Source organism: Myodes glareolus, chromosome 9, assembly GCF_982192425.1.
Source record: "Myodes glareolus chromosome 9, mMyoGla1.1, whole genome shotgun sequence".
NCBI lineage: Eukaryota > Metazoa > Chordata > Mammalia > Rodentia > Cricetidae > Myodes > Myodes glareolus.
Genome location: NC_142034.1, coordinates 93,584,009 through 93,597,899, shown reverse-complemented (window position 1 = coordinate 93,597,899; position 13,891 = coordinate 93,584,009). Strand labels below are relative to the sequence as shown.

Sequence of the window (13,891 nt, the reverse complement as noted above, 5' to 3'; positions counted from 1 at the left end):
GTACTTGACGACTGTGTCCTAACGAAAGCAGAGCCTTGTAGGGTGAGAGACCCCACCCCACTCATGCTGAGCCACGTACTAGTCTGACCTCTGCCCCACAAGGCCTAACTGCTATGATCATTGCATCTCGGAGGCAGGTTTTTAGCAGAGAAAAAAAAAATCTTTGGTGATTGAGACAACATACATGTCTTCTTTAACATGCCTGTAACTCACACCTGTTCATCAGTGGGAGAGTGGTTCACCAGCAGGAAGAATGCAGCTGGCACCTTTCCCAGCACTGAATACTGGGCAGATGAAAGCATGCATCCTTTACAATGGTAGCCAGCAGGGCTTCTGGAATCACCAAAGACTGGATTCCCCCTGCCACCAAGTCTTGTAGAGACATGCCCTTAAAGAATACTTCTAGCATTGTGATCAGGATCCCACCAGGTTCCCTCTGATCTTTCCCAACTGGCCAAGATCCTACCTCACTGGGTGTTGGATAAAGGCCTCTAGTTTTGTGATGCTGCACTTAACACAAGAAAACAAGATAACATGTAAGGGCCCCAGGACTGGAGCTGGAACAGGACAGAGGTGTAGATCTCACCTGCCTAAAGCCCTGCAATAGGGAGGCAGACATGGGGCAGCCTCTAACAGGCCTGCAAGCATGCTGCACTATCGGGATGGTCTTACAACACTTCTCACCAGTAGAGCCTGTGTGGTTGTCTGCTGCCTCTGCTTAGCAGGGGATGCCATCCATAGCTTCACAGACAACCCATCTCTTCTCCAGACCCTTTTTCAAGGCCCCAGCTAAAAACTCATCCCTCTACACACTGAGCCAATGGGAAGTTGGGCACGTTGATATGAACAAAGAACCCAAAGATGTTTCCTATGAGTCTGTGAGGCTATACTTCTGGAGATAGCAAAGGGAACTCACTAGAATGCTGGACTCGCTAAAATGCTGGTTCTTCTGGGACTGCTCACAGAGACGCAGGGGGCAAAGGGCAGAGATGAGCAATGCACAGGTGAGGGAGAAACAGGAGAGTGGGCAGAGGAGCAGCAGGTACACATGGAAGGGCAAAGAAGCAATGCCAAGCCTCTGCATTTGAATGAGAGCAGGCTACAGAACTGAAGGCCCAGGGCACAGGTGAGCAAGACTAACCTAGCATCCCAGAAAACTACTTACAAATTTGTTTTCAGAAACCCATCTTTAAATTCCCTAGCTCGGCCTCCATGACTCAGCTGAAGACAATTTTTTGACAAAATGCTGGAGAGTCCTCTTTCACATGGTAGGCTGTTTCCCTACAGGGACGGCAGCCAACAAGGCTGCCACATGCATAAAAGGAGAAGGGACATAACAGCAAGCTAGAGCAAGGCATGCAGGGATAGGGTCCGCAGGAAGAGTCCCATTGTTTGAGTGCCTTGCTAGACTAGGTGACCAGAGCAGGAGCACCCAGTGATGGGGAGCACACTGCAGTGGGAGTCTCCCTGGGAGCACAGAGGAAGACCAGGTCCTCCATGTTACCTATTCATCTCAAGGTCAGTCAGGCGGGCAGAAAGATCTTCGAGGCGGTTGATCTGTTTGTGGCACTGGCTACAGTAAAACTCAAAGACCTCATCAGTGAGGACGGTGCGCAGCTTTGAGGCAAGAGGGTTGGAGCTAGAAAGACAGAGGGCCAGTCAGGAGAGAGGAGGCCCCGTTAGGTTGTCTACCGGGCATGAGGAAGAGGGGAGAGGGAAAGGCGCTGGACAGAAGCAGAGGAAGAGAATGAGTGCTCCGGGTGCTGGCTGTGCTCTGAGGACCCTGAGTCCTTCCTCACATCACCTGAGGAGCTTGGGGCACCCGTCACCAGGAGCAGCCAGGGCTGCCACCTGCCCTGCCAGGCAGTCCACAAGACCACACAGTGAGGGCTATAACACAAACTCCCTTTAACAGGAAGGTAAGTGCAGACACGGCTTTCTCCCCCTGGAAATCATATGAATGTGACAGCAAAGTGTATCTCCAGAGGGAGTTTATTTGCTAGATTTTTGTTGTTATTTTGAGACAGTCTTGCTGTCTCAAAAACTAAAAAATAAAAGGGTACATTGACACATTTGTACTTTTGAGATCTGTGTTAAAGACTTAGGATTCTGCCTAGCCTTCTAGGGATGCTCGCTGTACTGTGATTTTTTTAAAAAAATATTTATTTATTATGTACGCAATATTGTCTGCATTTATCCCTGCAGGCCAGAAGAGGATGCCATATCTCATGATAGATGATTGTGAGTTACCATGTGGTTGCTGGGACTTGAACTCAGGACCTCTGGAAGAGGAGTCAGTGCCATCTCTAGCCCCTGAACTGTGATTCTAACTCAACAAGCTATTAGCACACTAGTGGACCATGACACATCTGTTCCTGGGCACCGAGGTCAGGGAACCAGCCTCATCCCGGGGAAAGGACCCACAGGCTGTGGAAAACTAACCTGAAAGTTCAACTTAAAGAAGGGTAGAAAGGAATCCATAAAATGACACTTTAGACCAGAAACACCAGCTGGGAATGAAGCAAGCTGCACAAAAAGGAGAGACTGCCACAGTCCAGTAGACACGGATGCAGAAACGCCAAATTCTGGAACAAGCCCACTACCTCCAACCAAAGTTCCCAGGATTCTCCCCAGGAGGACGTCACCTGGGGGCACTCAGAGAGCCCATTTCACAGTCAGGGCTGTTTTGAGGTGGCATATGAGCGGGAGGGGTAAAGGCTTAGCTTACAGAAAGCCCTTCCAGTATTGGCTCCACAGGCCTGTGCTGCCGTGATAACCAGGCTGAAGTGGACAAAATCAGGAACCAGAAAGCAAAAGGGAGATGTGGTCAGTGTGGAAGAGCTGTCCAGTCAGGCCTGGGCCCCATTGAGAGACAGTGGCTTCCTCAGACTGAATACTCAAGAGGAGGCTACTCAGGTCTTCAGTCAGAGCTAGCCAGGTGTGCATACAAGCCGTCTCCTGGGGCACAACTTAGGAAAGGCAAATGTCTTGCCTCCAAGATGCCATACGTCGGGTCCCTCAAATCTAGAACTTTTCAGAAAATTTGGGGGTACATCAAGACATGGTAGAGCCTGCCTTATGACTCTAAAGTGTCCCTCAAAGCAAGCCACTGGCCATGAAGTGATCAGGGAGCTGCAGCTTAGGGCTGCAGTGGCTCAGCAGGTTCTTCAAGGTCTGCAGTACACTGCAATGAACAGACAAGAGGAGCTGCAGCGAGCCTTCAGTCTGGGACAGTCTCCACACTCATCCGCATGGCGTCTCACTACACCGGGGCAGATAAAGCAAGTTTCCTCTGACCAGCACAGGACCCCACAGAAAACTTTCCCCATAACTAGGCATGAAGGGGGAGTGGACCATGCACAGTGCAGGGTGTCACCTGGGGGTGAGAAAAGCAGGGTCTCCGCAGTCTAGCTCCCCATTACAGAGGGTCTCTGGGGACAGCTCTGCCTCGCTGCCCTCACCGTAATCTTCAAAGTGTTCCTCACTGCCAATCACCATGACGACAGCCTGGCTGTGGGGGCGGGTTCTACAAAAGATAGACAGAAGCAATTCTGAGTCACAGTCACAGACACCTGACGGGATGCACACTATTCGATAAGTCACAAGCCTGAGTCCCATCACCCCAGGAGCCACACTGCTAAAACAGAACAGAACAGAACAGAAACAGGTGAAATCGATTTTCAGTAACTGTGCTATGTCATTCATTTACTAACAGATATGAAATTGCATCATTTCAAAGAGGCTGTTCTTCTGGGGAAAAGGAGACAGTAAAGCGACAGACCATGAGCAGGGTGGTCAGTAGGGTCAGCAGGGCTGTGCTCTTTGGCTGACCGCAGTGCTCCAACAGGGTTGCAGCTTTCACTCTGACACTCATGAAACGCACATACGTGGCCAATGTTAGCAGCTGAAGAACAAACACATCAGTGACACTGCAGGATGAGCCGGGTGGTGGTGGCTCACACCTTTAATCCAACCACTCAGGAAGCAGAGGCAGGAGGATTGCTGAGTTCAAGGCCAGCCTGGTCTACAGAGCTAGTTCCAGGACAGTCAGAGCTATATAAAGAAACTATGTCTCAATTTAAAAAAAAGAAAATACACATACACACATATGAAAACTATCACAAATAAACAATTTATGAGTTTTTAAAAACTTTCTTTGGTAGTGTCGGGGCTAGAACCTAGGACTTATGCACATTAGGCAGACAATCCTGAAGTCACACCACAACCCAACAGTTTAAATAAATAACTTACAACAGTGTACTATACTTTTTAAGTGTTTTCTTGTCATTTTGTTGTGTTGTTTTGAGACAGAGTCTCACTATGGAGTTCTTGGTTATCTGCAACTTACTAGTAGACCAGGCTGGCCTCAAACTCACAGATCTTCCTGTCTCTGCATCTTGAGTGCTGTGATCAAAGGTTGTGCTGCCACACCTGTCAACTTTAAGTTTCGTTTTGTTTTTGTTTGTTTGTTGACACAAGGTTTCTCTGTAGCTTTGGTACCTGTCTTGGAACTAGCTCTTGTAGACCAGCCTGGCCTCGAACTCAGAGATCCACCTGCCTCTGCCTCCGAGTGCTGGGATTAAAGGTGTGTGCCACCACCACCCGGCCAACGTCAAGTTTTTAGGGGTATATTTATTTATTATTTATTATGTCCATATGCAGTAAATGCAGGGGATCACAAAGATATGCGAATACTATGTCCTCTAGCCCTGGCGTCAAGATTTTGTGCTAGTGGTGGCACTTGCCTTTAATCCCAGCACTTGGGAGGTAGAAGCAGGTGGACCTCTGAGTTTGAGGCCAGCCTGGTCTACAGAGCTAGTTCTAGGACAGCTAGGGCTGTTACACAGAGAAACCCTGTCTCAAAAAACAAACAAAACCTCAGAGGACTGAATTAATATTTATCTCTTATAATTTCTCTGTCTCTACAGCCAGACCCCGTAGGGCATTAAATCCAGGAGTGTCCTAGAAAGAAGCATAAAGGGATGTCAGCTGGCTAGAAACCAGACAGGTGCAGCTCCACAGAGACAGTAGGAAGCTACGTAAAGCCTAAACCGTTTCTACCATTGCAGTACAGTTAGGGAATCTACAAGACATACAGACACACAGATACACAGAAACACACACATACACACACAGCAAGGGTACAGACCTGCCTGGGAGCAACAGCAATGCACCATGGTCAGGTTCCTCCATCGTGTCTAGGCACTCTGAGGGCACAGCTGAACCACCAGCACTATCAGCGTCCCCTTCAGGGTGAAGCTCAGGGTGCACCAAGGTGCTGGTGTCCTCATCTGTGAAGGTCTCACACTCACTGTAGGTACTCTCAGACCCCATATATGCGCTGTCTGTCACCTCATTGGCCTAGGAGAGAAAACCAACAGTTAGCCTAAGCAGCTATGGAGGCCACACTGCAGAGAGGACACGGCATCAGTAAAAATAACCATATTCCTAAACATCAATATTAGCTTAGAAATTAGGACTCAGTATGTGTGCATGCATACGAGCACACACACACATTTGTTGCAGGCTAAACACAAGGCCTCTGAGATGCCCTATGTGTTCTGCCATTCAGCTGTACCCTCAGTCCCTTATTTTTAAAATGAAAAAGAAAAGACAAAATTATGCATAAAGGTGGGCACGGTGGAACCCACCTGTATTCCTGGCACACAGAAGGCAAGGCAGGAAGACCATGAGTTGAAGGCCAGCCTGGGTTAACAGAAAAATTTTTGTCTCAAAAAAAAAAAAAAAACCAAAAAACAAAAAACAAAAAAAAAAAATCAAAAAAAAATTCAAAAGTGGAGTAATTTTAAAATCAGTTGAATAATAATACATCTAAAAGATACAAAGCATCCTAGAATCACAAATATTCCCAACAGAACCGCTTGTTTTGCGGCCTTCAGCATGAATATTACTTACAGTAAAGGAGTTAACACACGAGTTTGAGTATACCTTTTAGAATGAAGACATCAACGGCTGGCCAGATGGCTCTGTGAGCAACGGCACTAGACACCAAGCCTAATAAGTTCAAGACACACATGGTGGGAGAGAACAGGCTCCCCAAAAGTGTCCCTTGACCTCCACACACATAATGTGGATGTCCCCTTCATAAACACATATAAAATTAGTCACAGTAAAAATGTAATAAAGATCAAATTAAGATATCATCACCAACAACTATTTTGTATGTTTAGGCTACTGCTGATTTTTTTTTTCCTTCTTTGGTTTTGATTTTTCAAGACTGGGTTTCTCTGTGTAGCCCTGGCCGTCCTGTAACATGCTCTGTAGACCAGGCTGGATTCAAACTCAGAGATCCATCTGCCTCTCCTCCACCAGTGCTGGAATTAGTCAATCATCTAGCCAACTATTATAGTTCAATGTCTGTTTTCTCAACAGTACTTGTTTTCCCCTATGGACAGAACATGGCACAGGGCCCAATTTATGGCAGACTAATTTAAATAATACCAACAAACTTAAAATTAAGGGATAAAAGAGGGTATTTCTACTTAAAAGTTCAATTTTAATTACAACAAAGCTGCAAGTTAGGATAGCCTCTGACATTTCATATTCAGAAGATTCTGAGGTTAACAATTTGTAAATAGGATTTCAGAAAACTCGCAGTTCTAGCAGGAAAAAGATGCCCTTTGTCCCTGAGGTCTGGTGTTCCAAGGAGTGTGAGGACAACAGCCATGGCGTCCAGTTGAGCCTCTGGGCTGATGAGAAGCCAGCTTCACTCTTGTTAACTCCACTAACAGTCTGTGACCTGACACACGAAGAGGGAGCTATAAGGACTTGTCTTAAGGGTTCCAGTGGGTGACATGGGTGGGCACTTCTTAGAGCAAGGAAAGAAACAAGACTGCAGCGTTCTTATGCCTCCAAACGGTACAAAATTCATCAATTCTAAGTAATTTGTGGAAAGCAGTCAAGTCAAAAATCTAAAACCAAAGCCAGACAACACTAGTACACACATTTAATTTCAGCACTTGGGAGACAGAAACAGGCAGTTCTTTATGAGTTCAAGGACAGCATGGTCTACATAGCTCCAGCCAAGGCAATATAGTGAGACCCTGTCTTTAAAAACAAAACAACCCAAACAAGAAAGTGACCTTTACAGTCCAGTTCTGTTTTACCCATGCACCTAAGCAGCTCTCTCCTGAATGAGGCAGGCCAGAACTCCATCCTGCAGAAGCCAGTTCAGAGAGGCTAGCACAGCAGGCAGGCACAGGCAACTGTCCAAAGCCTGGCCTACAGGAGATGGTGGGCAAACAGGACACCATCCTGTGTAGACTCCTGATGGTCCATGAGGGGAGGCTGAGAGTCGCTTACCCAGGCACTAAGAAAACCCTGTAGATTTCCGAGGAGAATAAAAACAAAGACTAGACACAGTTCATTAGTAGTAAGCAAAAACTTCTAAAAGAATGTTGGTCCTGGTGCATAAATACGGCCCCACAAGAGACCATGCTCAGCACCAAGTTGCGGATCTTAGACAAAGGAAGCAGGCAGATCCGAGAACTGGACAAGACCCCAACACTAACCTTCCCAAGACCTCATAACAGGTTGTTGCTTATGTAAAAGGTGACCTTGAGGTAACTTTAAAATCTTTAGAGTGCTGAGAATTGAACTCAGACCTGATGCAGGGCAACAAGTGCTCCCAACTGCTGACCCATCTCGCCAGCTTGAGGCAGCTTTTGAAAAAGCCAACCCAGAGTGGGTTTTTTACAGATCTTTTTTTATGTCTCCTATTGCTTTCTTTGTACATTTTTTTTTAATCTTAGTGGCCTTTTGCTTGTTTATTATGGTTTCTGATTTGTGTTTTTATGAGTACTGTTTTTTTTCTGTATGTGTATCTCAGGGTGTATGTTTCCGCACTTTTTCTTTTTTTCTTTTTTTTTTTTGTTGCTTTCTAAAGAAGGAGACAAAAAGAAGGCCTGGAGTTGGAATGGGTAGGGAAGTAGGGAGGATATTAGAGGAAATAGGGGAGGGAAACCATGATTGAAATATACTGTATGAATTTTTAATTAAAAAATAAAAAAAATATCCCCAGGCCTTGGTGGCACAATCCTTTAATCTCACTCAGCACTTGGGAGGCAGGGGCAGGTGGATCTCTGAGTTCAAAGCCAGCCTGGTCTGTAGTGTGAGACCTTATGTCAGAACAAAAACCGGATGACTCATCCAGTAAAGGCACTTGCCATCAAGCCTGATGACTGGAGTCTGATCCCCAGGACCCAAATAGTGAGCTCCATACCTGCGCTGTAGAATGGGCGACCCCCTGCTCCACGACTAATGTAATGATTTGTTTTTTAAAACCAGCCCATGTGTACATATGCCAGGTGCTCACTGCTGCACCCTGGCCATTTGGAATAAGGGTAACAAGTTCTCAGTGGGGTTAGCACATCTTCTCCTGGGGAGGAAAGAGTTCTCAGTGGGGTTAGCATATCTCCTCCTGGGGTGGAAAGAGTTCTCAGTGGAGTTAGCATATCTCCTCCTGGGGAGGAGAGAGTCCGAAAGCTGGACTCTACTCATGGAGTTCTCATGAGGCTGAGGGTGGTGTCCCTGGGAGCACAGGCCAAGGATGGCACCTTCCAGGGGGTTTAGGCAGAGTATGAGACAGAATCAACTCTACCGATACTAGGGCAAAGATGTACATGTCACTGTCTCCCTCTGGACCACAGATCCTGGAGGGAGGCTGTCCGATACAGTCTCATTTCTAAAGGAGCATTGTGGAGTAACTGCAGAGCCCCAGTCACAGAGGGGGACACAGCCGTATGTACAAACTAATAAGGTCAAGAGGTTCCATCCGCAAGCACTGCAAAAAGCACTTAGGATCCTCTGTTGGATGTGGGACACAAACATGAAGCCCCATGTTTATTATGTGTAGCTAATAGTCTACTAGATGCACTCAGCCACAAAGGAGGAAGACCCAGACTCTGAGGCAATGGGAGGATAGATGCCCAGCTGAGATCCTGCCCCCGACAGCACCTGAGACTTGGTTCTTCTGCCAGCCACTACCGTGCAAGGGCCCTGCCTGGGTGCCAACGAGCTAAATAGCAAATCTATTTTCCCAAGGCCCTTCAAAACAGGCACAAAACCCCTCAGCTGCGAGCACAGTACTACTACACAGCTCACGACACACAAAGCAAGCAGTGCACACAGCCTCACCCACTGGGCCACATCTACCAGCCAGTTAGGACCTAGCTTTGCCCAGAAGGCAACAACTTTATATTACCAACTTCTAAAATTTTTACCTACTACCAAAGTAAAGATGAACTAACTTTAAAATCAAAGTGTCTTAAAAAGCTTCCAAATGTGTCATTACAATCACTAGGTAACCAATCACCTAAGGCACCAACCGACAGATGAGATCCTTAGTTCAGTCTATCAAGTATGGCTAACAATGCCTGGTAGTTCCCATAGTCCAGGCTATGGCTTCACCCTTTCTCTCCATAGAAATAGAATTTGGGCACAATCCAGGCACAGTGCACTCTCAGGTCTCTCCTTACCCTCAGATGACGGCCAAGCATCTTCACAAGCCTGTCTCTGAGCCCAGGCTCTGGGAAGGGTGTGTTGTTGTTGATGACCTCCTCATCATGTGTCCCAGCTCACCAAGTCGCTGGCTTCTCTTCACTGACTGCCACCTCCCTGTCTGTTAGCTGTGCTGGCGTCCTGCGAAATCCATGTGCCCACCTGACAGCACATCACCACCTCAGAGAAAGTTTAACCTGCTCCCAGACACGCTCCGTTAAGCTGCTGCTGGCCAGGTGGGGAGAAGCAAAGTCCAGGAAGCGCCCTTGCTGGTCTTAACAAACAGGCAGGGAACAAAGCAGAGCTTGGCTGTACACTTTAACCTTCCTGATAACAGTTTGTACAAAGGACACATTCTCGTCAAAAAAGTGGTCTCTCCAGCTCCCAGCAGTGGGAGAGGAGGGAGGCACACAGAAAGCACAGCCAGGACAGTTCTAGGACACCCTTATCTTCTGGTCCTGCTTGTTCTTGTTGGGACTTCCTCACTGCCCTTCCAGAAAACACGATAAGTGGTCTCTACCCACCATGGTCCTCCCTTGGCCTGCTCAGATTCTTGGACAATGAGCTTTCTTCTCATGATCGTTCCTGTAAACATCATCAGCAACTTAACTCAGTCCCTAATCCTTTCCTGCCTCACTTAATATTTTGCTATTGCAAGCTAAGCACCCAAAAGGTCCCCAGGAAAGAGGCAGTAGAGCCAGGACTACTAGGAGACCATTACAGAGAGTGCGCATGAGCAAGTAATGGCTCCTGTACTCCTGCCAGCACGTGCTCACAGACACCAAGTTCCACTAGAACTATTTGCAGCAAATCAGTAAAAGGCTAATCGTCTCTAAGTACCAAATACGGCATCTGGGTTTGACATATAGATCTCCACTTCAAGAAGATGTTGGAAGCTGGGATCTCAGCCCTTGGGACGCAAAGGCAGGTGGATCTCTGTAAATTCAAGGCCAGTTTGGTCTACAGAACAAGTTCTAGGACAGCCTAGAACACTAGAGAAACCCTGTCTCAGAAAACTAACAAACCAACAAAAGGATATTTGACATTTGTTTGATTTTTTGTTTTTGTTTGTTTTTTGAATGTGTAGTTCTGACTGTCCTGCAACTTACAGTGTAGACCAGGCTGGCTTCAAACTCAGAGATCTGCTTGTCTCTGCCTCCTGAGTGCTGGGATTAAAGGAGTGAGCCAACACATCTGGCAACACTTTTTGTAAAGACGAGGTATCATATAGTCCAGTCTACATAGGCTTTGAACTTATGATGTCAACAAATGTTACTGAATTTCTGATCCTCCTCTTTTTACCTCCCAAGCACGAGGATTGGAGCCTGTAACACCCATGACTAGCTGTTTGATTTAAAGAAAAAACTGTAAGTTTGTAGCAGTACCTAGTTCTGAAAAACGGTACCTGCAATCCTAAAAAGCAAGACACAGAAGAAACATTGAGCCTGAGTAAGAAGAGCAGGTCTGAGTGTAGCTCAGAGACACCCAGGAAAGGCAGAAACACAGCTTTGCTAAACCCTGGGCAACCAGGGGCACGTGGGGCATGGCGGAGCACAGGGAACTTGGTGAGTGGCAACGACGATCTGTGATGCCGTCAAAGACACATGTTTTCATGAGTAGCAAATGCTGGTCAACAGTGAAGCATCAGCTGTGGCCCAGGCAAGGCATCATATGGAAATCCTCTGCACTGTTTGGTCCATGTACTAAAAACTCCAAAACCTTCAAAAATGAAATCTTTCAAGATTTTAAAAGTAAACAAAACATGTAGAACTGTTTCTTCCATCTAAAACACAAATCAGAGTGCTAGGAGAGAAGGCTCAGGGGTTAAGGGTCACTGCTTTTCTGCACAACACAGGTTTGTGTGTCTCAGTACCCACATTACGTGGCTTACAACTGTCTTTAACTCCAGCTCTGACCTCCATAGGTGCCTGCACTCATGTGCACTTACTCAAACACAGGCACACACATACTAAAAATAAGTCTTTAAAAGAGAAATTAGGGGGCTGGAGAGATGGCTCAGTGGTTAAGAGCATTGCCTGCTCTTCCAAAGGTCCTGAGTTCAATTCCCGGCAACCACATGGTGGCTCACAACCATCTGTAATGAGGTCTGGTGCCCTCTTCTGGCCTGCAGGCATACACACAGACAGAATATTGTATACATAATTAATAAATAAATATTAAAAAAAGAGAAAGAGAGAGAAATTAGGGCCGGGCAGTGGTGGCACATGTCTTTAATCCCAGTACTTGGGATGCAGAGATAGGCAGATCTCTGTGAGTTTGAGACCAGCCTGGTCTACAAGAGCTAGTTCCAGGACAGGTTCCAAAGCTTCAGAGAAACCCTGTCTCAAAAAAACAAAAAGGGGGGGGAATTAAAAAGCCTAAGTTCTGTGGTACATTAGCCCTCAAAAGGAACCTACTTAGACATTACAGGGCAGCTCCTCATGCTACAAAGGAGCAAAGGTTCTGAGAACGTAAGAACCTTCGGTCTCACCAGTCTGTATCACTTAGAAGGCTGAAATGCTGGCAGCTGCCACTTCTATCCACAAACCAAGGGCTCAGTTATAACTCATGTATTCAAGATTAGTCTCACTGCATTGGCAGGACAGCCCAGAATCCCTGGGCTCAAGCACCCTGTGTCTAAGCCACTCTGAACACCAGGGCAACAACTCCATGTATTTTATAAAGAAAATCCCGTAGATCAGCCATACGACTTGAGATTCAGCTCTTTCCAGTCTGCTGGGCAGTTACAGTGGTCTGGCTTCCTTTGCTGTGACTTTGTCCCCAGCTAGGTGACAAGGAACCCACAGTTATAAGAGACACCACAAAGCACAACCCTAGCTTTTCCCAGGAGTAGACAGTAAGGGATACAAGGCAGGAGGCAGGTTAGTCAATGTTTCCAAACACAATTATTTTCAAGTTCACAAAGGGAAACCTTCAGTGTCTTCTGTTCTGCCTCTGCGTGGCAGAAGGTGACAGCAAGGATTCCACAGAGCCTAGCTGTCCACAAACCTCTACACAACAGGCCCAAGAGATGACTTTTGAACATGTAGATCCTGGGCCCAGCCAGGCCAGTGAAAATCATCCGTGGTTTCTGCCACAGTCAAGGTCTCCTAGGGCCTCCCACCCACACGCACGGGGCGGAGCACTGAGAACAGCTGTGCTGCTCAGGAGAACACAGGAGGGAAGTGGGGTTCGCAGTTAGGAAAGCACTTGCCTCATAGGTGACAAAGTCGTCAAACTCATCGGCGCAGGCAGGGGGCTCTTCATCTTGGACAGGCTCCACACTGTGCAGCTGGCCATCAGGATCTGTGGAGAGAAGACCAGGCCTCAGCAGGCCACCCAGTGATGTCCAGAGGGTCCAAGGTGGAGGAGCAGAGTGTAACTAGGACTCCCAGTTCCGCGCTTCTAAGGCTGAGCTGCCGTGAGATGGGTAGACAGGACTCACTGCAGCTAAAGGCGCACTACTATGTACCTCAAGCTGAGAACTCCAGCGGGAGAGGGCAGAGGGGGTGCACAAGAACCACACCCCCACTAGACAACAGTGCTTGCTAGGGTGCTGGGAAGTTTGTGTGTACATGACTTTTTTTTTTTTTTCTTAAAAAAAAAAAAAAAAAAGAACCGGGGCTGGAGAGATGGCTTAGAGGTTAAGAGCACTGACTGGTCTTCCAGAGGTCCTGAGTTCAATTCCCAGTAATCACATGGTGGCTCACAACCATCTGTAATGGTGCCCTCTTCTGGCCTGCAGCGTACATGCAGACAGAATACAGTATACATAATTAATAAAGAAATCTTTTTTTTTTTTTTTTAAAGAACCAAACAACACTGAAAGGAAAAGTGCAAGATTCCAAGTTCTGCAAAAACATACAGCCTTGAAAGGGGTTACATACAAACCCCACTCAACATTACCAACATCTTGTCTGGGGAAACACTGAAAAATGCAGTGTCTAGATGTTACACTCAACAGTTTATTTTACTCTGTTTTACTGGTGTGTGTGTGTGTGTGTGTGTGTGTGTGTGTGTGTGTGTGTGAGTGTGTGTGTGTGTGTATGTAAAGTGGGTTTGGCCCAGCAAGAAAGTTCAGTGGATAAAAGTGATTGCCACCAAGTCTGACAAGATGAGTTTGAACCCTGGAACCCACATTGGGAAAATATAAAACCAAGACCCAATGTTGTTCTCTGACTTCCAGGTGCATGCCATGACATGTATGTGTCCACATATGTATGCATACTCAAACACAAAAAATAATACAGTGAAAATATTTCAAAATATGAAGTTAAGTTTTAAAATTTTTCTTTATTTTTGAAAAAGCTTCTCTGTATAGTCCTGGATGCCTTGGAACTTGTTCTGTAGGCCATGTTGGATTTGAACTCAC

General features: G+C 46.6%; 1 protein-coding gene across 4 annotated transcripts in view; it reads right to left on the bottom strand.

Annotated features, from left to right (window-relative positions):
* Rab11fip3 (RAB11 family interacting protein 3) overlaps positions 1-13,891 on the bottom strand; it is an 83,717-nt gene that overhangs the window by 21,550 nt on the left and 48,276 nt on the right. For 2 of the 4 annotated variants that reach the window (XM_087910736.1, XM_087910737.1), the window contains exons 3-5: positions 12,734-12,825; positions 5,150-5,361; positions 3,377-3,526 (exon numbers count right to left, since the gene is read on the bottom strand). In XM_087910736.1, coding sequence (XP_087766862.1) covers positions 3,377-3,526; positions 5,150-5,361; positions 12,734-12,825 — 454 coding nt within the window. Of the gene's footprint in view, positions 1-1,504; positions 1,640-3,376; positions 3,527-5,149; positions 5,362-12,733; positions 12,826-13,891 lie in introns of all 4 variants that reach the window. The other 2 variants (XM_087910735.1, XM_087910738.1) reach the window with 2 other exon arrangements.